This window comes from Molossus molossus, unplaced genomic scaffold (assembly GCF_014108415.1).
Source record: "Molossus molossus isolate mMolMol1 unplaced genomic scaffold, mMolMol1.p scaffold_m16_p_22, whole genome shotgun sequence".
Taxonomy (NCBI): domain Eukaryota; kingdom Metazoa; phylum Chordata; class Mammalia; order Chiroptera; family Molossidae; genus Molossus; species Molossus molossus.
The window spans coordinates 26,225,879-26,252,636 of record NW_023425358.1 but is presented as its reverse complement, the minus strand read 5'-3'; the positions used below and the strand labels follow the sequence as shown (position 1 = coordinate 26,252,636).

At 47.7% G+C, this 26,758-nt stretch overlaps 1 protein-coding gene across 1 annotated transcript; it reads left to right on the top strand.

The window, feature by feature from the left end:
* The first annotated feature begins 82 nt into the window (after nucleotides 1-82).
* On the top strand, nucleotides 83-26,758 carry KCTD10 (potassium channel tetramerization domain containing 10). Its single transcript, XM_036277074.1, has 7 exons — nucleotides 83-145; nucleotides 6,599-6,812; nucleotides 19,148-19,317; nucleotides 22,353-22,439; nucleotides 22,755-22,807; nucleotides 23,296-23,491; nucleotides 24,217-26,758. The coding sequence occupies exons 1-7, from the start codon at nucleotides 143-145 to the stop codon at nucleotides 24,439-24,441; spliced, it is 948 nt and encodes a 315-aa protein (XP_036132967.1). The 5' UTR covers nucleotides 83-142; the 3' UTR covers nucleotides 24,442-26,758.

Sequence of the window (26,758 nt, the reverse complement as noted above, 5' to 3'; positions counted from 1 at the left end):
AGCGGCCTCTGCGGGGCGGAAGTGGGGTACGGACAGCGGAAGTTCCCGCCCCGGCCCCGCCTCCGCCCCTGGCGCACGCGAGCTGGGTGTTTCCTGCCTCTTTCAGCCCGGGTTTGGAGACTCCGGCGTCCTCCGACTTTTCATGGTAAGGAGGGCGGTGCCCACCGATTGGGAGCTTTGGGCGGCCGAGAGAGCCGGGCAGAGCCAGAGTAAAGAGGGGGAAGGACCGACAGAAGGGGCTGTGATACGGGGCTGTCGCGATAGGGATGAGGCTGGGGGAATAGAATGGGGGCGAGGCCGGGGGTGGGGGAAGGGCACTGGGTAGAGAACTGGGGGGTGGGGGGGTGGTCCCCTGGCTGTTGGAAACCCAGGAATGGACATTTGGGCCTGGGGAGTAGGTGATGTGTATGGGTGTGTGTGTGGCGGGGGGTGTCTCAGAGTCTCGAGTGCTTGTTAGAAATGGGGATTGGGGATTGTGAGGAGAACAAAGAGATGTCATCGAAGACGGACGTTTGGGGTGGAAAACTAGGGTTTGGGGAGTTGTGAAGGAGAATGGGTAGGTTATGAGAGGGCGAAGTGGGGTTCCTTGGGACAGCGAGTTTTGGGTTTGGGGAGGTTGTAACAGGAGTCTCCGGGTTTCGGGGAAGTGGAAAGGGGCTTCCAGGCGCGTCTGAACACCCAGGCAAGTGGAGGGAGAAGCAGAGGGAGCCGGGGGCGGGTGGGCGTTGGGTGCTGGGAACCATGCCGAGAGATGCCAGGAGCCTGAGGTCAGGGTGCCTGCGCCACGGAGTCCAGCGACTTGACTGGTGCCTGGGTACCTATCTAGTCACTTCCTTTGAGGCCCGGGGTAGCCACACCTCAGGGGTTGGGGATTTCTCACGTCCAGTCTCCCAGCTGTGGGAAGTTGCCATGTACCTTAAAGAGCTTTTTGTCTGTGGATGGGAATGAACAAAGTTCAGCCCAGACTCTCTTTTTACTTATTCGCCAGCTTGAAAGTGCAGATTATAGGGAAGATCAGCCCCAAGGACACTGCTGAAGAAAAATGAGTCAACCCGTATCTGAGTTTGGTCTGCCCTAGTTTGTGTCAAATAAGGACTACCTGAGGGGAAGGAGGTATTAAACCAGTGGTTCTCAAACTGGTCCCTAGACCAGCAACATCAGCTGGAACTTATTAGAAATGGCCAAATTTTCAAGACCTACCACAGACTATCAAATCAGTCTGGGGTGGTGCCAGCAGTTGTTTTAACAAGCCGTGAAGGGAATTAAAACAATGATTTCTTTGCAACCCAGCCGGTGTGGCTCAGTGGTTGAGCGATGACCCATGCACCTAGAGGTCGCCAGTTCGATTCCAGGTCAGGGCACATGCCCAGGTTGTGGGCCCAATCCCCAGTGGGGGGCATGCAGAAGGCGGCCAATCAATCGATGTTCTTTCTCATTAGATGTTTCTATTTCTCTCTCTTTTCCTCTGTCTCTAAAATAAAAAAATAAAAAAATTTATTTAAAAAAAACAATGATTTCTTGATTTGGACTATATAATTGAAAAGGCATGGGAGTGGGAGCCAGAGGACCTTAATAATTCTGATTGTTAATTTTCTCCTCTAAAAAGTGGGATTGATGACAACATTTTCCTCACTAGACTGTTGAGAGAAGCAGGCCAATAGTTTGTGCGCAGCGGTAGCTGTTCTATAGGTTTTGGATGCAAAATAATGTGACACTTATGTGGCCGATTGAATTTAATTTGGTTGAAATGGAGCCACAGACTTTTCTAAGTTGTAGAAATGCCCTCAGTTCGGAGGAAGTTGTGTAATTAGCATCAAGCAGTGCCTCTTAGATCTAGCTGGTTAAAGAAACATGTTAGCTTTGTGGCTCTCAGCTCTGGCCACACATTAGAATCACCTAAAGAACTCTGGTGTCTGAGCTGCCACACTCCTCCTTTCCCCTCCCCAAGTTTGACTACTTGTTTTGGGGTGAAGTCCAGGCATTAGAACTTTTTAAGCTGATTCTAGTACAGCCAGGGCTATGATCTGTGGTCTTAAGGGAAGCTTGAGGGGCAGAAGGAAAACAACACTAAAAACCAGGTGCCAAATAACTTTAACATTTACACCCTGCGGGCTATTTTGAAGACTGTGACTTTAAACTTCATTTTACAAGCTAGAAAACTGAGGCTCAGTTAAATCACTTGTCTGAACATCACCCAGGACGTAGTGAAACTGAACTGCCATCCCGGTTTACCGAACTCTTGATCAAACCTTCCACACACATTTCCTCCAACACACATATAAGGGAGACAGTTCTACAGAGAAGTTGTATAGAAAACATCTATGGGTATTTATCTATTTTTTTTATCCTCATCCGAGGACATTTTTGCATTTATCTTCAGATAGAGCGGGAGGGAGGGAGGGAGGAAGAGAGAGAGAGATACATCAAGTGGTTGCCACGCACAACTGGGGCAGGGACAAACTGCAACTGAGGTATGTGCCCTTAGTGGGAACCGAACCTGGGACTCTCTGGTCCATGGGCTGATTAGAAACTGCCCATGCTCTAACTGCCAGGTCAAACCGACCAGGGCTTAAAATATTTTTTTATTGATTTTTTTTTAAGAGAGAGAGAGAAGAAACATCAATGTGAGAGAGAAACATTGATCAGCTGCCTCCTGCACGCCCCCTAATGGGGATGAAGCCTGCAACCAAGGCATGTGCTCTCACCGGAATTAAATCCAGACCTCTCAGTCCATGGGGTGATACTCAATCTACTGAACCACACTGGCCAGAACTGACTTTTATTTTTTAGGCATGCATACAGTTGCTTCCTGTTTGTGGCTCTGAAGTTGTAAACTAGGGGCTTGCTTTTGTTCATGGCGCTTTGGTTTGTTTTTATGTGTAGTCAGGAATTCACTGAGATCAACTTCTCCAAGACCATGAAGTTAATTGTAGCCAAACTTTTTAGAACTGTGGGTTGTAATCCTGGCTGCACATTGGAATTACCTGGGGGACTTTTAAAATTTCTGGTGCCGGTGCCACAACTCCAGCCCCGTTACATCAGAATTTCCATGGGTAGGACCCAGGCATCAGTATTATTTTAAACTCCCCAGAGGATTCTGATGGGCAGCCAAGTACAGGGCCACTGTTTCTAATCAGCAACAGTATACTCAGGAGATGGAAAAGAGAGAAACCCTGACGTATCCATCTAACTGGAATACACTTCTATTCTGATTGAATGGAATCGGTAACCAATACCTCCAGTATTAATTACCTCTCTGTTTCTTGTAACCAACTTTGCTCTCTCCTGTCCCACCTCCCTACCTCATTAAAAATGAAATCAGACCTTTGAAACAAGTTAAAAAGCAGAGTGGCTGGGGAGTCCTCTGTGGAGGGCTTCACTCTGAGAGGCTTATTGTCTCCTGCTTTGTGTCCTCAGCTCACTGCAACAGGCTCTGGGACGTGAACACAGCCAGACCTTCTTTCCTAGGGCCTCTCCTAGTGTTGAGGTGACCGGCCTGTGGAGGAGTGAGCCCCGGAAAGGGCCAGAGCTTTCTTTGTCTATTTTGGAGTCTCAGTCTAGATCCGGATGGTTTTTGCCTTTATCGCTTAGTAATTCACTCAGGTGTCAGTAGAGCTGGCACCAGTCTCCAAAGAGAAGATCACTTGAGACTTGGAGAGCATTCTCAGATAGTCAGCGTCGGAGTGTTTCATGTTGGAGTGCTTGCTCTGAGCCAGGGACTGTGCTGAGAGCTCTGTGGCATCCCTCACGGCGGTGCTGGGAGGCAGGTGCCGCTGTCGTCCCATCTGATAGCCCCGACTAAACTCAGATGACTCACCCAGCCTCCCACAGCTAGTAAATGGCAGGACTGGGGGCTTACGTTCAGGTCTGACTTCCAAACCCAAGGTCATAGCCACACTTTTTGCCTCATGTTTTCAGAGCTTTTTTGGTATTTTTTCTGAAGAAAGGGATGGGGCCCTCCTTCCTCAATTTATATGTCATAGCTCCATATGTACTAAGCATGATCACTGATAAAACCATGGGCTCCAGGCCAGGCAGTCCTTGCCCAGCTCCTTCTCTTGCTCCATCACCAACTCACTTTGGGAAGTGACTGAGCTGTGGGCCATGGTATTCAACAAAATGGAAATCACCATAGCTGTCGTCAGGCGGTGCTTGGATTTTAAGTGGCTGTGTGTGGTGGTAGAAATGAAACTAGTGATACCTCCTGAGAGGGAGGAGTGGGAATGAGCATGTAGGGGCTTTTTGGAGCCACAGAAATGTTCTCTCTTGATTGGAGTGGGGGCCACACTGATGCAGCTATTGACCAAAACTCATCGAACCGTACACTTAAAATACACTTTATTGTATGCAAATTATCTTTAAAAAAGATAGAACAAAACATAGTACGTGAAGTATGCTTTATGCCTTTTTTGTCTGTTTCATGGTGGGCGCCTTACAAAATGCTAGACCATTTCTCAAAAACTTAACTTATTTTTGTGTAAGTTTGGATCTGAAAAGGGCGCTTTAAAAAGTATTACAATTTTGGAGCAAATTTCCTTAACTAACTCCCCACCCAATAAAAACGCCACAACTGTAAGCCTTCTCCCCTCCACTGCCACCAAAACTTCAAAGGTTTTAGAACCTCTTTATTCCCGTAAGCTACTTTTACATCCCATGAACAAAGCGATTTTTAGAGGGAAATGGTTGATGGTAACTGTTAGTGTCTGGTCTGGGACTGCTTTCAAAGGAAAGCTAGAAGGGAAGGGTCACCACCTCCTCATGGCCTCTTTTCTTTTATGTTTGGCACCAGGCCACAGAGACCCCAGGTGAGCTCAGCCTGAGGTTCTGAAAACTTGCCTTCTTGTGGCGTTTTTGCTGGATGAAGCAAAAACTGTTTCTTGAGTAAACACTTGTCTTTCCAGAGGCCGTTCTTTCTGTCTTCCACTCTGCAAGGCTCTGACATGAGTGTCCCAGTGGGTGAGTTCCAGGCCAACCTTTTGGGAGGACTGAGGTTGAAAGGACTGGCCATTGCCTCTGCCCTTGCCAATTGAAGGCAGGTTGCCACCCATTAGTTCCTTATTCCAATGAAAAAATAACATTTGTGTTTTAAAAATCAGAAGTATAATAATACAAGTTCATTGTGGGAGCTCTGTAAAAGATAGAAAGGCATAATGAATTTAAATAGCAATTCTTTTTCAGTATCAGGGTATTTTTAAAAGTTTCACGTCAGTTTCCTTTAGCCGGTACCACCAGGCACATACCTGTCAAAGCTGTTTATTTCCCTGATGCATCGAAGGAGAACTCTGGGGCATGTCGCAGGATTTGGACTTGCCTCGAGTGATTTTAGGGAGGGTTCAGAGAAGGGAGGCTTCGCCCCGCATTGGGTGCTATCAGGAAGCAGGGCTTCCTGTGATCGGGCCCAGGAATTCCTGTTTTGAAGGTGGGAAGAGTGGAGTGGGGCTAAAGTTCTAATTGGTGAAGAGGCAGCAGGAGATTAGCCAGGATAAAGGGATGTTTGGTCATTTTTGTGTTTTGCGCAGTGTTCTTGTTTTGGTTTGTTCAGACAGTTACGGAGTGGTCTTATTTATGTCCTTGATCCATCAACCACTGAGTGGCCTTGTCTGAGGTAATGTGCTGTGGAATTGTTCATGTTCATTGGGAACACCAAGGCCCAGATGTGGTGTCAGGCCAGGTCCTGGCTGTCAGGGGCCACTTTTTCAGTGCTGTGCCCGAGATTCAGTGAAAGATTCAGCCACTCTTGGGCATCTTCTCCAGCTATAGAATTCCACCTATTAATTCAAGAAATGTTTTCTTGGAGTACACATGTGCCAGGTGCCAGTCTCCTTTCCCGCACCTGCTTAAATCTGGACCCTGCATTCATTTCTGTGCTACGTACATGAGAGCTGGCAGTGTTACAACAGAGACTTCTCAGATCCTGCTGTTTTGGGCAGCGCCAGTACGAGAAGTTTCTAATTTTGCAATAACTTGATTCTAAGTGTTTTTATGTCTGTTGTTTAGTCCTTAGAAACACTTTTTTTTTCTTTCTACAGCAGGTATTAGGAGTGATAGTTGGGATCCTGCTCACCTTCATAGACGTTTATTTCATCTGTAATTCAGCTGAAAGGTGGCACTTCTAGCTGTTCGCTGTGCATGTGACAATAAGGAAGAGACTGGGCAGTGCTTCGGGCTGCAACCAGTGTGTTTGTGTATGTGGGTAGTGGGCAGAAGGGAAGTCCTCATAACACAAGAGGCAGTGGCACAGTTGTACCTACAGAGTCAGCAGGTGAGGTCAGTGTGTGAGGCCATCTGAGTGGAGTTTGGGGCAGATTGGGGAATACATGCCCCTTGCCAGGGGGAAGCCAATACCCCAACTCCCACCAGTTGTTGCCCTGCTGCCCAAGTCGGCCTCTGATTTTAAGAGAAGCCCAAAATCGAGATTTTTCTGTGCACTCTCCTGAGTTGTCAATGTTGAGAGTAAGTTTATTTAAAATGCAATATTTACTTGGACTAAGCAAAACACATCTGGAGGCCAGGTTCAGCCCAGTGGCTTTCAGAAGTAAACCAGGCCGGGTGCCGTGACTCTGGTGACCCTGGTGACCCTGTGTCTTCTCCCTGGCAGGAAGAGATGTCAGGAGAAAGTGTGGTGAGCTCAGCGGTGCCAGCGGCTGCTACCCGCACCACTTCCTTCAAGGGCACGAGCCCCAGCTCCAAGTATGTGAAGCTGAACGTGGGTGGCGCTCTCTACTACACCACCATGCAGACGCTGACCAAGCAGGACACCATGCTGAAAGCCATGTTCAGTGGGCGGATGGAAGTGCTCACCGACAGTGAAGGTAAGCCCACCCTCGGCGCTGGGGACATGCTTGTGGGCGAGGGCTTCATTCTAGCTCAGAAGACCACCATGAAATGCGCTGTGTTCACACAGCTACAGGTCACCCGTTGTGCTCAGTGTTTTCATGGTGTGCAGGGAACCTTGTGGATGAGTAACAGGGAGACTGAGTCTAGTCTGGGCTGTATGGTCAAGGAGAGCTTCCCAGAGGAAGTGACATTTAAACTGAGACCTGAAGACAAGTAGTCAACTGAACAGGGACTCAGCAGTTTTGACTTAGTTGTTGATATTTCTGTGTGACTTTGCGAAAGTCACGTTCCCGCTCCAGGCCTCAGCTCTGTTAATGGAGCTGGACCAGCTACGCTAGGTTCCCTTCCTGTTCTCACAGCGATGAGTCTGACTTCAGAGTGAAATTCAAGTTTGAGTCATGAGCATTTTCTCTGGACACTTGTCCTCCTAGGATGGGGTTGTGACAAAGACTCACAGACCTGGAATTGAGTCATGGTTCCCCATTTAGTAGCTGGTGATCCTAGTCAAGGTGGTTGACCTGTTGTCTCATTTTCCCCATCTGGTGAAATGGGCACAGTGATACCCACCTCATGGGGCTGTTAGCTCACATAAGTATTCAATATATGTATATTCAGTAGTTTTTTCTTTTTCTTGTGGAAAGTCATGTTCATAAAATGCAAAGAATTGTTTCAAGTCATCCTAAACTACTCTCTACCCACCTGGAATAGCCAAAGATCACCTGACAAAGGGGAACAGTCCTTACCTGGTTGGGTTTAGAGGGCAGGTCACATGAGGTTTAAAAATGGTCCCATCTGCCCTGGCTGGTTTAGCTCAGCAGTTAGAGTGTTGGCCCGTGGACCAATGAGTCGCCAGTTCGATTCTGGTAAAGGGCATGTACCTCAGTTGCAGTTTGTCTTCTGCCCTGGTCGGGGACATGCAGGAAGCAACCATTCGATGTGTCTCTCTCACATCGATGTTTCTCTCTCTCTCTCCCTCCCTCCCACCCTATCTGAAAATAAATGAAAAAATATCCTCGGGTGAGGATTTAAAAAAAAGAAAAATGTCCCCGTCCTACATTCCTTGGCCTGAGATTGCTTGAGACCTGGCCAGACCACAGCCTGGCTTTATCCATCTTACCTGTTCTGAGGCTGGCTTCTGTGCTGATGCCCCTGCCTTCCCAGGGACAGGGACAGTGGTTCCTGAGAGGGTGCTCGAGTTTTGGCACAAGTAGGATTGGGGGTCCTAAGCCTGGTGTGCACAGTACATTCTGAGATCCTAAGAGGGCCGAAGCGCGGGCTGTCACTAGTTGGGGTGTTTCCCTCTGTGTCCCGGAGAAGGCCAGGCTGCAGTTCCGCTTCTCTGGGCTTCCCGCGAACTCGGCTTTCCAGACTGCCTTCCGTCTCACTCAAAAAAAGAACTGAGCTTTTTATGAGTAGGAGGATCTCCTTTGCTGTGCCACACCCAGCATTGCCCAGAGTATTTGTGGAAATCAAGACAATGACACCCAGCTGCGGGAGGAAACAGACCTTATCTGAGAAGCCAGGATTGTTGGGGCTTTTCTTCCGCCCTACCCAGTCTCTGCAGGGGCTCAGGAAAAGTGCTGACCTGCTTCAAAGGCAAAGAGGAAGCCTCCTCGAAAGCCTTGGTGGCCTGATTGTTGCCCCAGAAGAGACAGAGTCCTTAAGGTCCCTTGTCCCCAAACTGGGAGATGCATGGGAGTGGCACAGGGGACCTGCCGAGGCTTCTAAAGAGGTGCTAGAGGGTACCCTTTCCCCTTGCTTCCTGGAGAACCCGGCGTCTCTGACACTCCAAGCCTCAGCTGCTCTCCTGTCACTAGAGCCCAGCCGTCTGCACATGCTCATGAGAAGCTCACGGTCTGGCATTGTATGGGTGTTACTTCATTTAGGCCTCACCTTAACCCTTTGAGGGGTGGGTTACAGTTTGATAAGTGAGAAATCCACATCTCATGTGTAATGTTTTTTCAAAGGACACTGAATCCAAGGCCTGCTGGATCTTATCATCTGCTCTTTGTGGTTTAATGTGATTCCAACCCCCTGTCCAGGTCGCCTTAGTGTGGCAGCGATAGGGTTCAACTGCTGGCTTAGTGCTGAAGCCCGTTTGGTACCCTGGGAGGGTCTGGGCTGTCAGGCTGTGTCTGGCCTTGCATCCTGCGCTGTGCCGGGCAGAGCATCCTGTTGGTGAGGACACTGCACAGCCTGACCCGTGGCCTAAAAGTTGCCTCAAGAGCACTGTTGGACCCACAAATTGGGGACATTTTCTGAATCTCTCAGCTTCACCCAGGAAGTTTGCCACAAATGGGCTGAAACACCAAGTGCAACTCAACCAGGCAAGTGAGTCCAGCAGCAGAGCCTCGTGGCTACAGGACAAGGGCTCGGGAGGCACAGAAGAGTGTATGTATTCTATTGCCAGACTTCTCTAAAGGATGCCTGAGAAACTGGTTGCTTCTGGGACGGGGACCTAGAGCCAGGGTGCCGGCAGACTCTTTTGTGCTTCGTGCCCTTCTGTTTATTTGAGTTTTGTACGATGTGCCTGTAATTCCGAAACAGAGAAGAACCTGGGCATTAGAGTGGGATGGGCCAGGGTTTGAGTCCTGCCAACAGTCATAGCTAATATGTATGGAGTGATTTCTATGTATTGAGCGTTGTGCTAATTTAGACTTATTTGCTCTTCACTGGTAATGTCACAGTGGGTGAGGGGCTTTTTCGCTGAGCCTGTTTCTTCCTTTTGAAGTCGTGAATGGTAATGCTTTTCAGAGTTGTTATGGGGGTTAAATGAGGAAATTAGACGCACTCGATAGAGTGCCTGGCACATTGGGAGACTCGGCAGTCCTGCGGGGTGGGTTGGGGTGGAGCGTGGAGGTGGGGGCAGAGCGCCGCGAGGAGCTGCGGAGAAGCAGGTCTTAGTAGTGTGTAGGGAAGAAGTGGTCACCTTGGCCTTGAGGAAGGAGTGTGCTGCAGTTCCGTAGTGTCCCCATAGGGGTGGCTTTCCTGAGAGCCGAGGACACTGGCAGTGAGCAGGCCTTTGCCAGACTCCTTCCCAGAAAGGCTGTTTGCTCCGTGCTGGAGTTTTTACCTGACGCTGTCAGTCGCCGCTGGCGGGCGGGTTTATCTGGCACCTTTCTGAGTAACAGGTCTGTGGAACTCTCACCTGCAGTTGCCTGTGGCATCCCTGTTGCTTGGTCTAGTACTTCCCTCCCTGAAATGGTATTGTTTTTGGAAGGAGGGAGTATAGAAACTAGATAAAAAAGAGTTGTTAAGTTTATCAGCTTGGTCCCTGGAAAGCCAATGGGGCAGTCAGGGCAATGTGAGAAAGCTGCAGTACCCAGGGGTTTCCCTGATCCCCAGGCCTTCTGTCTTTTGTAAAATTCTGAAATACATAGAGAGCTTGAGAATTGTGGGTAATACCCACTGCCCCGCGCCCCACTCAGACAAGGAACACGTTACCTGGACTGGTGGGGCCTCCCTTTACCTTCTCTGCTTGCCACTCTCCCTTCCAGAGGTAACCACCGGCCTGACTTTGGGTCTCTCGGTGGATTTCAACCTTGGTGGCACCGAGTCACTTCAGAGCTAAATCCCCATGCCTAGGTACCCCCAGAGAGCCAGATATACTTGGACAGGGTATGTTGGGGCACTAGGACTTTTAAGACCTCTCCAAGGTATTCTTATGTGCAGCCAGGGTTGAGAACCACTGGGGCGAGTTTTTCCATGAAGTTTACTGAGCAGTAGATGTCCCAAAACAATGTGTTGTTGGTGTATTTATTTAAATAACTATTTCAACACTTTTATTTATTTAGATTTTTTAAAAAATACACTTTATATTTAATATAATTTTGTATTGATTTCAGTTGTACAGCATAGTGGTTAGACAACCATGGACTTCACAATTTGGTCCCCCTGTTATTTCAATTTCAAGTACCTACCTGGCACCACACATAGTTATTACAGTATTCTTGACCGTATTCCCTATGCTGCTTTTTACATGCCCTTGACTATTTTGTAACTACCAATCTGTACTTCTCAATCCCTTTACCTTTTTCACCCAGCCTCCCAAACCCTCTCCCCTCTGGCAACAATCAGTCTTTTCTCTGTATCAATGAGTCTGGTTTTATTTTTTGTTTATTTTGTTCTTTAGATTTTACGTATAAGTAAAATCATATGGTGTTTGTCTTTCTGTGTCTGACATTTCACTTAGCATAATACCCTCTAGATCGTCCATCTATGCTGTCACAAATGGTTAGGTTTCTTTTTTAAATGTTTTTACTGATTTTTTAGAGAGGAAGGGAGAGAGAGAAACATTGATGTGAGAAACATCGATCAGCTGCCTCCCTCACGCCCCCTCCTGGGGATCGAGCTCTCACCTGGGCACATGCCCTGACTGGGAATCAAACCAGACCTCTCAGTCCATGGGACGATGCTCAATCCACTGAGGGACATGACCAGGCCAATTTTTTTCTTTTTTGTGGCTGAGTAATATTCCATTGTGTGTATGTACCGCCACTTTTTTATCCACTCATCTATTGGTGGGCACTTGGGTTGCTTCCATATCTTGGCTATTATAAATAATGCTTCAATGAACATAAGGGTGCATATATTTTTTTTCAAATTAGTGTTTTGGGTTTCTTTGGATATATATCCAGAAAGGGAATCGCTTGGTCATAAGGCAGTTTCATTTTTAATTTTTTGAGGCACCTCTATACTGTTTTCACAGTGGCTGCGCCAATCTGCATCCCCACCAACAGTGCATGAGGGTTCCTTTTTCTCCACATCCTCGCCAACATTTGCTGTTTGTTGATTTATTGATGATAGTCATTCTCACAGGTGTGAGGTAATATTTCATTGTAGTTTTAATTTGTATTTCTCTTATAATTAGATAAGCTTTTTGAATGTCCATTGGCCATCTATCTGTATGTTTTCTTTGGGGACGTGTCTATTCAGGTCCTCTGTGCCCTATTTAATTGGATTTGGGGGGTTGGTGTTGAGTTATATGAGTTCTTTATAAATTTTGGATATTAACCCCTTATTGGATGCGTCATTGGTGAATATCTTTCCTTATTCAGTGGGTTGTCTTTTTGTTTTGTTGATGGTTTTCTGTGCTGTGCAAAAACTTTTTAGTTTGATGTAGTCCCATTTGTGTATCTTTTGTTTCCCTTGCCTGAGGAGATATGTCAGAAAAAGTTAATCCTAAGAGAAATATTAGAGATCTTACTGTTTTTGTTTTCTTCTAGTTTAAGGGTTTGAGTCTTATTTTTTTAAATCCTCACCCGAGGATATTTTTCAATTTATCTTCAGATAGAGTGGGAGGGAGGGAGAAAGAAGAGGGCGAGGAGAGAGAGAGAGAAAGAAAGAAAAAGAAAAAGAAACATCAACATGAGAGGGATACATCGACTGGTTGCCTCCTGCATGACCCTGACCAGGGCCTGGGACGAACCACAACCGAGGTACGTGCCCTTGATTGGAATAGAACCTGTGACTCATTGGTCTGCGGGCCGACGCTCTAACCTCTGAGCCAAACCAGCCAGGGCCTTGAGTTTATTCTTTATATGGTGTAAGAAAGTGGTCTACTTTCATTTTTTTGCATTTATCTGTCCAATTTTCCCAGTACCATTTATTGAATAGACTGTCTTTACTCCATTGTTTTTGCCTCCTTTGTCATAGATTAATTGATTATATAGGTGCAGGTTCATTTCTGGGTTCTTTATTCTGATCTGTTGATCTGTGTGTCTCTTATGCCAATAGCGTGCTGTTTTGATGACTATATCCTTGTAGTATAGTTTGATATCAGGTAGCACAGTATCTCCAAGTTTGTTGTTCTTTCTCAAGATTGCTGTGGCTATTCGGTTCTTTTTGGGCTCTATATATACTTTTGGATTATTTGTTCTAATTCTGTGGAAAACACCATTGGTCTTTTGATAAGAATTGCATTAAATCTACAGATTGCTTTGGGTAATATGGACATTTTAATGATGTTAATTCTTTCTATCCATGAGCATTGTATATGCTTCCATTTATTTGTGTCCTCTTCAGTTTCTTTTCTCAGTCTTAACATTTTTCGAGCACAGGCCTTTTACCTCCTTAGTTAAATTTATTCCTAGGTATTATTATTTTTTTTAATGCTTTTCTGTGTTTTTCTTTTAGATAAGAGAGGGAGGAATGGAGGGGGGGGGAGAAAGAGAGAGAGAGACATTGATGTGAGAGAGACACATCAATTGGTTGCCTCCTGCATGACCCTGACCTGGGCCAGGGATTGAACCTGCAGCCGAGGTATATGCCCTTGACCAGGAATTGAACCCACAACTCTTCAGGCCAATGCTCTAACCACTGACAACTGGCCACGGCTCGTTTTTTTGTGCAATTGTAAGTGGGATTGTTTTCTTAGTTTCCCTTTCTGATAGTTCTATATTGACATATAAAAATTCAGCTGCTTTTTGTATATTTATTTGTATCCTGCTGCTTTACTACAGTTTCAGTAGTTTTTCTCTAGTTCTTTAAGTTGTGAGGTTAGATAATCTTATTAGAGATTTTTCTTGTTTTTTGAGGTAGGCCTGTAGTGCTATGAACTTTCCTCTCAGAACTGCTTTCGCTGCATCCCATAGATTTTGTGTTGTTGTGTCTTCTCAGTAGTTTTTCTATAGGGTTCTCTATACACAGTATCATGTCATCTGCAAATAATGACACTTTTACTTCTTTCTTTCTAATTTGGATGTCTTTTATTTGTTCTTTTTGTCTGATTGCTGTGGCTAGGACTTCCAAGTACTATGCTGAATAAGAGTGGTGAAAGCGGACATCCCTGCCTTGTTCCTAATCTTTAGGGAAACGCTTTCAGTTTTTGTCCATTGAATATGATGTTGGCTGTGGGTTTGTCATATTTGACCTTTATTATGTTGAAGTATGTTCCCTCTATTCCCACTTTGCTGAGAGTATTTATCATAAATAGGTGCTAGATTTTATCAAATGCTTTTTTTTTTTTTTTGCATCTTTTGATTTGATTATTTGATTTTTATCCTTCATTTTGTTTACCTTGCATCCCAAGAATAAATTCCAGTTTTTCATGGTATATGATCTTTTTAATGTATTGCTTGATCTGGTTTGCTAATATTTTGTTGAAGATATTTACATTTATGTTCATCAGGAATATTGACCTATAATTTACTTTCTTTGTAGTGTGTTTATCTGTTTTGGGAATCAGGATAATGCGGGCCTTGTAAAATGAACTTGGGAATCTTCCCTTCTCTTGAATTTTTTGGAATAGTTGTAGAAGGATAGGTGTTAGTTCTTCTTTGAAAGTTTGGTAAATTCACCTGTGAAGCCATCCAGTCCAGGACTTGTCTTTTGGGAGTTGTTAGTATTGTTGTTGGGAGTTGTTGTTGTTATTATTACTGTTTCTTTTTTTTTTTATCCTCACCCGAGGACATTTTTCCATTTTTTTTGTTCAGGTAGAGTGGGAGGGAGAGAGAGAGAAACATCGACATGAAAGGGACACATCGAGTGGCTGCCTCCCGCACGACCCAACCAGGGCTGGGAACAAACTGCAACCAAGGTACGTGCCCTTAGCGGGAACCGAACCCAGGTCTCTTTGGACCGCAGACCAACGCTCTAACTGCTGAGCCAAACCAGCCAGGGGTGTTTGTAGCCTTTTTGCTTTTGCATTATTTAGCATTATGCTGGCCAGGTCAAACCATGAGTAAATAGTTCTAGTTTAAATAGTTCCCTGACCTCGAATGTTCCCTCTAGGAGTGTACTGCAGTTTTTGGATTCATAATCTGTTGGTGGTTATTTAGATTGTTTCTAGTGTTCACTGTTAGGAATATTATCATTCTTGAACACTTGCTGGCATGTGTGAGTTTCTCTAGGGCAGTGCTTCCCAGCCTTTGTCACATCATGGCACACACAGAAAAGCATATTTTTACTTAGGTTAGTGAGGGGCTCCGAACTCCTCTGACCCTACCCAGCAGCCTCTGGGGCTGCAGCATTAAGGTCTTACGTAACAGTTGGGAGCTCTGTCCTGGAGATCATTACCAGGAGAGGCACTGGGGATAGCATCTTCAGCTCAGTTAGATGTAAACAGTTGTGTCAATTTACATTCCCCACAGAGGTCTGAATTTTTGCTAACACTGGGCAGCACTGTCAAACCTTTTAATTGCCAGTTTGGTGGTTACGATATGGTACTGTGTTCAGTTAACATTTCCTTATTTCTAATGGGTTGAGCATCCTCTTATGTTTGTGTTTCATTGTATGGCTGCCTGATTGCATGTTACACATTTTCCCATTTCCCTTTTTGCTTTTTAGAAGTATGTATTCTGGATTTTATTCCTTTATGGTTTTATGTCGTAAATATAAACAATGTAAGTCTGGCCTGCTATAGGTTTTTTTGTTTTAGAGAGAGTAGTGGGGGGGGTGGGGACAAACATCCACAGGATAGAGACACATCAATTGATTGCCTCGCACACACGCCCCAACTGCTGGGGGATTGAACCTGCAACCCAGGTACATGCCCTTGACTGGGAATCAAACCCCCAACCCTTCCATGTGTGGGCCAGTGCTCTAACCACTGAGCAACACTGGCCTGTCACAGGTTTTTTAATGCTGTCTTTTGGTGCCTCAGTTTTTACGTTGTTTTTTCCATTTTGGTTTCCTGTCTACCTTGGTATTCAACTAGGAATGACTTGGATCCCTTGGGGACATTTGGCATTGTCCATAGACAGTTCTGGTTGTCACAGTGTGGGAGTGGGAATGCTACTGGCATCTAGTGGGTAGGGGCCAGGGATGTTGGTGTGTACCCTATAATGTGCAGGACAAAGTTATCTAACCCAAACTGTCAGTAGTGCTAAGGCTTAGAAATTCTGCCCTAGAGATTCTGATTCAGGAACGAGGCAGCTTCCTAGAATCTGAATTTGTAACAAGTACCTCAGGTGACTTATGATCAGGCAAGTTTGGGGACCACAAAAGTACAGAGAAGAAACACCTTAGTATGGCGAGGAGAGGTCCGTGAAAGCTCCCTAGCGGAGGTGGGGTAGGAAAAGAAGAGAGCAAGTACATGTATGCTGGTGGGGCTGGGAGAAGGTGAGCCTAGCGGCCCTGTCCCTCTGGCCCTGAGAGAAGCCACCGAGGTACCTGAAAGCCACACAGACTCCCTCTGGGGGCTGGAACATGCCACCTCTGGATGCTGCTGCTGCTTTGTTCTCAAGCAGTGATGATGAAATGTGCAAAGGGTTTATTGTCAAAGACCTAATTTGAGTACATAGCATTGTGCTATGTACTCCCCATACATTCTTTATTGAACCTTCATGCCAGCCCCGTGAAACACCTTTTTAGGAGAGGAAACTGCTGGACAGAGAGGTTTAGTAAAACACTAACGTCATCCGGCAAGTACGCAGAGCTGAGTTTCCAACATAGGCCCACGCTCTTAGGCTGTGCTGCATCTCTCAAACCATCCCAGAGCCTCTGGTCTGCACCCTGCCTGTTCCCTCCAGCCTTGTCGAAGGGACCGCTGGACCCCAGGCTGCTCTGACGTGTACAGCTTTCCTAACTGGCCTGTGTGCTCTGTGGCAGCAGGAAAGACACCCCACGAGTGTGGCTTTCTTTTGCTTTTCTACGTGCAAGGCTGTTTCAAAGGGATGGATTCCTGCTTTGGAAGTAACTAAAATACTTTAAAGTCAAAATGTTAATTAAAACCTCATGGAGTGTGTGCTTGGCTTCTTTGCCCTTATTTGTCCAAAGTATGATTTCTTCACCACAAGCATTTCCTGGCAGCATTCTTGAGCTGGAGCCCAGTGTGACGGTCTGCCTATTCGTTTCTGGAAACTGCAACAGTCCAGAGTACTTGAAGTCACTTGAGTAATTGATTTCAGGGGCCTTCATGCTTTCCAAGCAGCTGAGTCGTCCATGCGTCAAAGACAGACTTGGGGTTGTTTTCTTTCCAGAGCAGCTGGTTGAGATGATTGCTGTTTCTCTTAAAGACTGAGGTTCTGCTTCTCGGAGCCTTTGTGGTCATCTGTGGAGAATTCAGGGGATGAGCTTCCCCCCAAAGAACTGTTGGGAAGATAACACTGTCTCTATACCTTGTCAGCTTGTTGGAAGAAAAGCACTAGATCCAGGGTAGCATAGACACTGCAAGCTGGTGGCCCACAGGCCCAGCGCAGCCTGCAGATGTGTTTTGGTTACCCTGTAGTATGTTAATGACATGTTTTTTAAATTAGTTTACCATTCTTTAAAGATCAGGAGATTTCACAGAAATCTGCATTTTTGTTTTTGCTGGGAACATCAGAGGCTCACACAGCCCTGGATGCACAGTTCTGCCTGTCCACTCTTGGCTACAGCAGGAAGACCCCTCCGCCCTTCCCCAGCGCCTAGGGGGTGGGGCACTGCTCTCTGGTCAGCTGTTAGTCCAGCCCACCTGCACTCATTTATCCTACCTGCTTAAAGCCCCCATGGGCATCTGAGCTACAAAACAGGTATTAAATCCATACTTTATTGTCTCAATTGTAGAAAGCAGCAGTGGGATAATATCCAGCAGACACTGTCAGGGTCACGTGACATACCTTTCTTCCTGGAAGCCAGGGTTTGACTCCAGGCTGCACGTTTGCACTGTGTCTGCCCTGATTGGGGATTATTCGTCCCACTTAGGAAACTGTAGCTGTGTAGAAGTACCAAGTGGAAGGCTCTACTGCGGAGGCCAGACCGAAGGCCCGGGAAGCCTGGGCTGAGGAATAGTTGCAGGAGGGAACACGAAATGGCCTTCTTATCAACTCTAAGAATACCAGCTAGTCCATTAAAGCCAGGAGAGGGCTTTTGCACGGGTGGGGAGGTGAAGGGACCTGTGACTTTGGATATGAAAAAGGTGCGTTTGTTGCTCTTGGCTTTTGTTGGCCTCTGCTGCTGATCCAGGGCCCGGCGGCCTGAGGAGGATGTGGGACAGGCAGGGCACAGTGGTGTTAGGAGTAGAAATGTGCCTTCTCCAGACCTGTGAGCAAAGAAGGTGGGGAAATGGGGGCATGCGATTACTGATTTCTGTTTAAACCTTCCAACTGCATTAGTGTTTCCACCTGTACGGTGGGACCGGAGACCTGGGGCAGCCCCTTGCCTGAGGTTGTGCCGTTGGTCGGGAAGGCTGGGACTGTCTGGCTTCTTTCTAGTGTGTCACATTTTCTGTTCAGACACACGTGGTTTTTGTTGTATTCCTACCTCTCTTTTTGATACCATCTTCTCTGCCCAGGTTCCAGTCCTGTTTCTCCCTCCAAACACCATTCCCAAGGACATTTGCATTCCAGTAGAGTAATTTTGAAGGCCCATTACATCCCGGTGGAGGAACAACGAGCCAGTGCTGAGACTGGAGAGGCACCGAGAGTGGCAGGGCCGTCTCCCTGGCCCTGCCTCCAAGAGCTTTTCCCTGTGCTGGTTCGGTCGGCAGGGATTTTCCATATCTGATAAAAGTCATTTTCATTTCCCCGTGTTAGACTGAACTGTTTAAGGGCAGAGTCTGTCTCTCTGACAGCTGTCTCCTTCTCCAGTTCATCTCCAGTTGATCACGGTCTCTAACCAATAAGGGCGTTTGGGGAGTTCGGGGTGGGATTTCCTCTGGTGGTGCTGGTGAGTGCCGGGGGTCTCCCTCAGGAACCAGAGGTCGCAGTCTGTGGGAGTGAGCCTTCTGCTGCCTTAGCAGTGGCTCTGCTATTTTTAATTTTTTTCTTCATTAATTTTTAGAGAGAGAGGAAGGGAGATGGAGAGAAATAGAAACATCGATGAGAGAGAACATCGATTGGCCGCCTCCTGCATGCCCCACACTGGGGATCAGGCCCACAACCTGGGCATGTGCCCTGACCGGGAATCGAACCGGCGACCTCTTGGTGCGTGGGTGGACGCTCAACCACTAAGCCACACCGGCCGGGCATGGCTCTACTATTTGAAAGTCTCAAAAAGTCTTGTAGAAAGAGGGAGTAGATATTTTTACTCCAGAGGCCTTTCCCAGTTGGGGTCATTTGGATGCATTTTATCCGGGTGTGGTATCTAGGCCTCTCTCGGGATGTTCTTGTCTAAGGGATTTTAGAGGGTACTTGAGAAACATGCATTTAGGCCGCAGGGGCCCTGGCATCCAAAAGAGCCTGAGACCAGCTGAGCCCAGGTGTGGTTGTTTCCAGCCAGCAGGGTCTGGAGGCTGTGACCATGCTGCTCAGGCAGGGTCTGGTCAGTCCTTTGCTGGTGACTCTGTGGTCCTGCTCTCCCCGGGAGGGGGGGAGCCAGGAGAAGCCCAGCTCTCCTCAGGGCTAAGAGAGGAGTGCCAAGGAACTAACCCTTCCCCCTCCTCCCACTGCAGGCTGGATCCTCATTGACCGCTGTGGGAAGCACTTTGGTACGATACTCAACTACCTTCGTGACGGGGCGGTCCCCTTGCCCGAGAGCCGCCGAGAGATCGAGGAGCTGCTGGCAGAGGCCAAGTACTACCTGGTCCAGGGCCTGGTGGAGGAGTGCCAAGCAGCTCTGCAAGTAGGCATCACTCTTTCTTCCCGTGAGGGTGGGGAGGCCCAGACCCGCCCGCCTTCCTCACTTGCCCCCCCTGCAAAATGAGGGCACTTCCTATCTCACCTCTTGTGAGTTAGTGAGTTAACCCTGGAGCCTCTCCACTTTGGTCAGAGTGACCCCTGAGAGGCTTTTCTGTGATGTTTAGGCCACCTAACTACTTTCTGGCTTATTTTATTCTCCAGGGTGTTGGGTCATCTTGCATGTACTGAGCCATGGGTCATAACACTTCATCAGTTTTCTGGGTCCATCTTGGGACTTATTCTCACCCCACAAGTTATTGTAAGGAGCTTAGCATAATCTCTGCAGACACAGACACCCCTCCCTCCTCTGCTGGACCTGGGATAGGAACATCAGGGTCAATTCTAGTGACAGCAAAATTCCTGTAAAACCAAAATGCTACTAGACATAGCCATGGCCATTTATATCTAACAAAGTTTCAGCGTGGTAGAGAATCAGAAGAGTCCCTTTGGGTTGTCCCAGGAATTGGAGCTGTATATGTGAAGCTCTTATTTGGGCCTCTCCCAAGCTACATGTCTGTCTGTCCCACTACTGTGCCAATACACATAATGTTCGCTCCTCAAGGAACTATTTCCACACACCACCTCTAACTTCACAGTCTGTAAAGTCACTGTAAATTCAACCAAATGTTACAGCCTTTATTTTAGTGTTATTATTTATTTATTTTTTTCCTCTATTGATTTTATGGAGAGAGTAACATCAATTGGCTGCCTCCTGCATGCCCCTCACTGGGGATTGGACCCACAACCTGGGCATATTCCCTGACCGGGAATTGAACTGGTGACCTCTTGGTGCACGTGTTGATGCTCAACCACTGAGCCACACTGGCTGGGCTTTAGTTTCATTTTTATGTTTATTTAAGTAATACGTGCACATCATTTAAGAAGTCATGTAGTATTGTAAACTTGTTGTCAAAAGTACCACTATATACCCTCTCCCCCTCATCCCCTCTTCCAGGCAGCCTTTTTAAATTTTCAGCAGTTATTTACATTCATATGTATTATACTGCTGTTTATTGACATTGCAGTCTTCAACGTTATCTACCGGATTACTACAGATGGTTTAAATTTAGCTCCTGCAGTACCACCGTCCCAAAGCACTGTCCAACTTATATGCACACATCTTCTCCTGCTCTCCCAGGGCAGGTCCTCACAGTGTGGGTACATCGGTATTCAGAGTTTACACTGAGCTGTCTGCATTGTTAATGGTTGAGCCACAGAGTATACAACAGCTGTTTTTTTTCTCGTGTAACTTTTCAGCTTGCCAGGATTGGCGATTGCTTCATTGTTTTGTTTGCTTGGTTTTCTAAGTACATATCCCTAATTCAGCCCTAACTTCTCAGAAAGGTCACTCTCTTGTCGGTAGGTTCAGACACGTCAATGAATCTGAGTCATTTTTGTCTTGGAGACATGCCCTTTGGGTTTCCTTTCCACGGTGTCCATTAGTCTGAGGTGAAACTTCCAAGACTGACCTCTCCCAGTTTCCATCACTTTTATCTCTCTAGTCTGCTTTCTCAGGACGTGGTTGGTATTTTTGTTTTTTCTTCTTTTTTTTTGGTTTTATTTTTTCAACCCCTTCATTGAATTTTTTTTCTATATTTATTTTAGAGGGAGAGAGAGAAACGTTGATGAGAGAGAACATCGGCTGGCCGCCTCCTGCATGCCCCCCACTGGGGATCAGGCCCACAACCTGGGCATGTGCCCTGACCAGGAATCGAACCGGCGACCTCTTGGTGCATGGGTCCACGCTCAACCACTGGATCACACTGGCCAGGCTCATTAAATTTTTTACTTCTAACTTCCAAGAGCCTTTCCCTGTTTTCTGACACTCATTTATAAAGCAGGCTGATCTTGTTTCATAGGGTGCAGTGTCTGCTCCCATCTGTCAGATGCCGGTGTTGGAAGTTCTCTTTCTGCTGCCTTCAACGTCTGACTCCTTTCCGTACCTTTTCTCTCCTCAGTCTCATGTTTGAGAGGCTTTCCACGTATAACCTGAGCATCTTTGGCCTGTTGAAGTGCAAGAGTAAGGCTCTGAAAAGCTGTATGTGTGTGGGTGGGTCCTTGTACCGTGGGGTTCAGTGGTGAATGATTGGCTGACTTTTCCAGCAGGAACCCCACTGTCAGATCTCGAAACCTGTTTTTTTTTTGGACAGGTCAGTTCCTGGTGGAGGCATCCTCCACTCTTGCCTGGAGGGGCTCAGCCTGACCGGCTGCCTTCTGGGATCTGAGTAGGAGAGGGGGCCCTAGAATGGGGTGGCTCACCACTTAGTGTGTAGACATTCACTAGTCCCTGCTTTCAGAAGAGCCGCTCGGCCCTGTGCAAACCATGCCAGGAAGAGAGACCTTGCTTAAGCCAGGCTGCGGACAAGGCTCCATCTGGGCGCCTCTCGGTGCTCCTGCCACCTGGCAGGCAATCCTCTCCTTTTGCCCTGTGCCCTCCGGCCTTGAGAGCTATTCTTGGAAAATCTGCAGGAACCTTTCCCATCTGCTGGCTTAGGCTCCAGCTTTCTCCTCCTCCTTGGTTATCAGTCATCTGTGATCTGGTCTCCAGCCTCAAACTTTTTATCCCTTTTGTCTGCTGACTTCATTTCTCTCATTCGTTTTCTTCTTATGGGCTTACATTTTTTTTTATTCTTTTGCAGTCATTGCCGTGGTCATATGTCATATGCAGTCATATGTCATCTGCCATGTTTAGGGTTTATGTTTGAGTGGCTCCCTGGGCTGTGGAAATGTGTCATCGTTGTTAGTATTTACTGAGCGCCTGGCATATAACAACAGCCCTGGCCAAAGAGCAGACTTATTGGAAAACTCGACTCCTGGTCGTTCCCCCCATCCTAATTCACTGGTGGTAAGAATCCTCCTCTCTTCCCACCCATGACTGCCATCTGCCCTCGCCAGAGCCTGTCTTTGCCCGGCCGTCCAGCTTAAATAGTCCAGTGCAGGGCAGGCCTCCTTGGCTGAAAGCATGTTTTGTTCCAGCAGAACAAAGATGCTTATGAGCCTTTCTGCAAAGTTCCTGTTATCACCTCATCCAAAGAAGAACAGAAACTTATAGCGACTTCAAATAAGGTATGTTGGAGGCACCCTTATGGCATTCCTTTTGCTATCGCAGCTGAGAGAGGTTCTTCTGAATACGATTGGAATGGAACCTTGTGTAATTGCCAGAGGAAGACCTGAGAAGGGGTTAAGAAGGGGGACCTGTGGCTCCTCCTGTGTTCCCTGCCATTGGGTCACGCGGTTCCTTCTCAGGCCCCGCCCCAGCCAGCAAGCTATGCTGTCTGCCTCTCTGGCCTAGTGGCAGGGCCCAGCCCTTTGGGAAGCCAGTGGTTTATTACATCTGCACTCCAAGTAACCCTCCTCTTCCTTTTTTAAAACAACCCACAGCCAGCCGTGAAGTTACTCTACAACAGAAGTAACAACAAATACTCGTATACCAGGTAAGGCGTCAGCCAGAAAAGACCTCTGTACTCACTAGGAAAGCCTCCGCTCACACTGCCGGCCCAGCTCTTACCCCCTTCAGATGAGGATCCCAGACAGCTAGATGGAAAGGAAGGTGGATGCTAGACAGGAGATATAGTTCACACGTACCCTAAAATCCACCCCCTGCTCAACGTTCCGTCTCTGGCTGCGACAAGCACAGCCAGCGGCCCGCGGGCGCACTGACTCGGAGCACAGGAGTGCCTAGAGCTGTCCCTTCTGAGGCCTTGGCTCCACCATTTATTCGTTTTTTACCTCGGCAACTATCTAATTTCTCGGAGCCTCACTTTCGTTCTCGGAGCCGTGGGGACGGTGGTGCCTCTCTCCTGGGATTACTGTGAGGTTGAAATGGGGTGTGGAGGTAACGGGCCCAGCGTGTGGAAACACTCAGCCGATGGCAGCAGTTAGTAAGCAGTTTGTGGTCACCTTCTCAAATGCTCTCTTGCAGCAACTCGGACGACAATATGTTGAAAAACATTGAACTGTTTGATAAGCTCTCTCTGCGCTTTAACGGAAGGGTCCTATTCATAAAGGATGTCATTGGGGACGAAATCTGCTGCTGGTCCTTTTATGGTCAGGGCCGAAAGATTGCCGAAGTCTGTTGTACCTCCATCGTCTATGCCACTGAGAAGAAACAGACCAAGGTAAGGGCTTTGAGGGGATGTTCTGAGTGGCAGTCGGACGTTTGCACTCGTGCAGCTTTGATTGCCTTTGGGCCCTGGTCAGGTCCAGGCGTAGGTCTCGGAATCAGAACGGCCTTCCTTCAGTGACACGCAGCACATGGAGGCAGTCACACTGCACCCGAGTCCCTTAGTCCTGGTACTGATTCAGACATATCCTCGTGCCTGTGTAGCCCGCTGCCAGCACTGTGCCCGTCTTCAGTGCTCTGACACGCCTGTGTGCTTTCTTGCCCTCCAAGCAACATCGTTTCCCACCAGCATGGCCCAGCCCGTCTTGATCAGAGGAACAGTGCTACCTTCAAGATCTTGACCTGCTTACTGCCATCTGTCTGCCCTCCTCCTACCCACTGACCCGGAGCAGCCCTCCGCCCTCAAGGGCTGCTCTGCATTCCTTAGGCCCTGCCCTTTTGGGCTTCCTTTCAAGCACATGACTCCCTGACAGATCTGAACTCTGTGGATCCAGTTTTACATCATCCGCTCCAAACCAGTATGCTTGACCTCTGCTCTGTGCTCTCCAGACCTGGTGCCCTGCTCACTGAACTGCACTCCCATCAGGTCTTCTGTGTACTTGCTTTCCTTGGGCATAAATGGAGTCCCAGGGGCCTGACTCAGCCTGAAAGTACTGGGTGGTGGTAGAGGTGGTAGGCTGGGATGCCAACTTACCTGCCCTGTATTTTGTGGGGGTGCAGGTGGAGTTCCCCGAAGCCCGGATTTATGAGGAGACCCTGAATATTTTGCTGTATGAGGCCCAGGATGGCCGGGGACCGGACAATGCACTCCTGGAGGCCACAGGTGGGGCGGCTGGGCGCTCCCACCACCTGGATGAAGATGAGGAGCGGGAGCGGGAGCGAATCGAGCGTGTTAGACGGATCCACATCAAGCGGCCTGACGACCGTGCCCACCTCCACCAGTGAGCAGGCAAGCGGACCCGAGCCCTCCTCCTGCCCCTCTCCCTGCTCTACACCCAGATCCTGTGCAGACTCCCGGGCACCTTCCACTTCCCCTGGAGATACTTTTGTAACAAGCCAGATTATTATTTTGATATTACTCGACAAGGTGAATTGATTTTTACCCAGGTATTCGAATGCTCCCGTGACGTTGACAAGCTGTATCCAAGGGCTCTACTTTCTCTGAGAATCTCAGGAGCCTTGGGGCCAGGCTTGCTGGGTTCTCAAAGGAAAAGTATGAATGGGTATGACGTGCACGTGAGGACTTTTGTTTGCAGTATTTATTTTTGTGGATGTTGACTACCTGTTTGAGCTTCTTGGGTGGCGTTGCCTTTGGGGTTCAGTTTGACAGCTCTGAGAGGGATCCGGCCACTGGGGTGTCTTCAGGCTCCATAGTTCATAATCTTCTCCGCCCGGCACGCTGGCTGGTTCCCGTGCACTCTGCCGGGCACACTTCCCGACGGCTTTGCTAGCGGCCCGCTCTGCAGCAGGGTTCATGCCTCGAGCCCACGGGAAAGAGCTGCAGCTCGTGCCTCTAATGGTGGCTCCTTGTGTAGCTCTGGATGCTTCGGTCGTTTAGGGGCAAGCCTGTTGCTTGCCCTGGCTGGTCTGATGCTTGTTGGGCCCCCACACTTCTAGCTAAGGGCAGAGTTGTCCCTGGTCGTGAGTGCTCAGCCGTTCCTGCCCCTCCAGTTGCCCTTGTTGACAAACTGCATTCCAGGAAGGCTGTCTGGCCTGGGGCAGGCGTAGCTCACAAACCCAGGGATCCATTCCTTCCCTGTGAAGCTGGGCTTATTGCTGCAAGCAGGTGCCCTGCCCTTTGCTTAGAAATTCAGTGTGGCCCCAGACTGTCCTCCCAGCCTGGCATCCATGCAGGACCACCGCTCACATCAGCAGTCTTGGGGCAGCCTCCCTGCTGTAAATGTAGCCATCACCTGGAGATCCCTTTGGTGTCTTTGCCTCTGATTTTGATACAGTATAGAGTGAGAAGATGTACAGATCCGTTTGGGTCCAGTTAGTGTACGTGTTTGTGTTGTTTGAGGGACGTGTGCGACTGTGGACGGGGATGTGTGCTTTCGGTTACCTACCTCCCAGCCTCCTCTGCGCCTGTCACGGGACAGAAGTGAGATGTGTCTGATGTGGGTGGTTGAGACTAGACTAGGTAGAGTAGTTACACGGTGATAGGAATGGAAGGTAATGGAAGGGTATTGTCTGCTTTTCAAGGGAAACGTTACTGTTTTATACCAAAGGTAGTATTAACATGGGCAACCGCTGACACAGTATATTCCAAAAAAAACGAGTTTATATTTTGAAATGGTTTTTACAGCTTCGACTTTGTACGTGCTGCCCTACATACGACAGTTGTATGCCTTTATTTTGTATCCAGCAGCAAAGCCTCCAGTAAACCTTTAAAACAATCATGACGGAATCCAAAAATCAAGTAGTGGGTAGATGCTCTTTAAACTGCTGTGTGGGAAACTTTTATAGGAGGCCATTTGGATTTTATTAAGTGCTAAGGAAAGGGAGGGGGCTTAAAAATATTTCTTAACTATTTTATACTGTTTGGGTTGAACTTTTCTAGAAAGTCTAAGTGAATGTTAGTTCTGATGTTTCCTGTAGGAATGGAAAAGCCATTAAATACATTGTTTTTAAATGTTTACACGAAGAGTACGTTTGTGGACCAGTCTGACTGGTTTGGGCTTCTACACCTTATGTCGTGTTTCTGGCAGCCTCTCTGCTTTCGCTTTTCCTCCAACCTTCACTTGTGGGTTTGAGTCTGCTCCCCTGGGATCTGAGAGGTCCCCAGAGCATTCCAGGTCACTGCTGCGTCTAGCCAGGAGCTGGCAGCGTCCACGCGGAGCTGGCGTTCTCGTGCTGGCACCGAGGGCACCAGTCAGTCTTACACGTAGGAGCCATCCACAGAAGAGTAACATTTTATTACATCGTCATTTACAATGCAAATAGAACGGCTGTTGGTCCACCTATGCCCGAGACAGTCCCTGGCAGAGCCTCCTCGCCCTCCTGCAGTGCTTAGCAGGTTGGTCGCTGTGCGGGCACCTTTCAGCAGCTATTCAGGACCCAAGTGTGAACACTCAGCCTGACTCTTAAATGTGTGCTCTCTACACAGCTCGGTCACTAACCTTTCTGTTCTTTGTGCTATGAAAAAAATATGCTGTAAACTTTAGAAGTAGTCACTGTGTGTTGTATGAGCATTTGTGGACATATGTAAAATAAAAGTCATATAATGCTTCTACTTAAGTCTGCTTTCTGGGTCTTTTCAGAA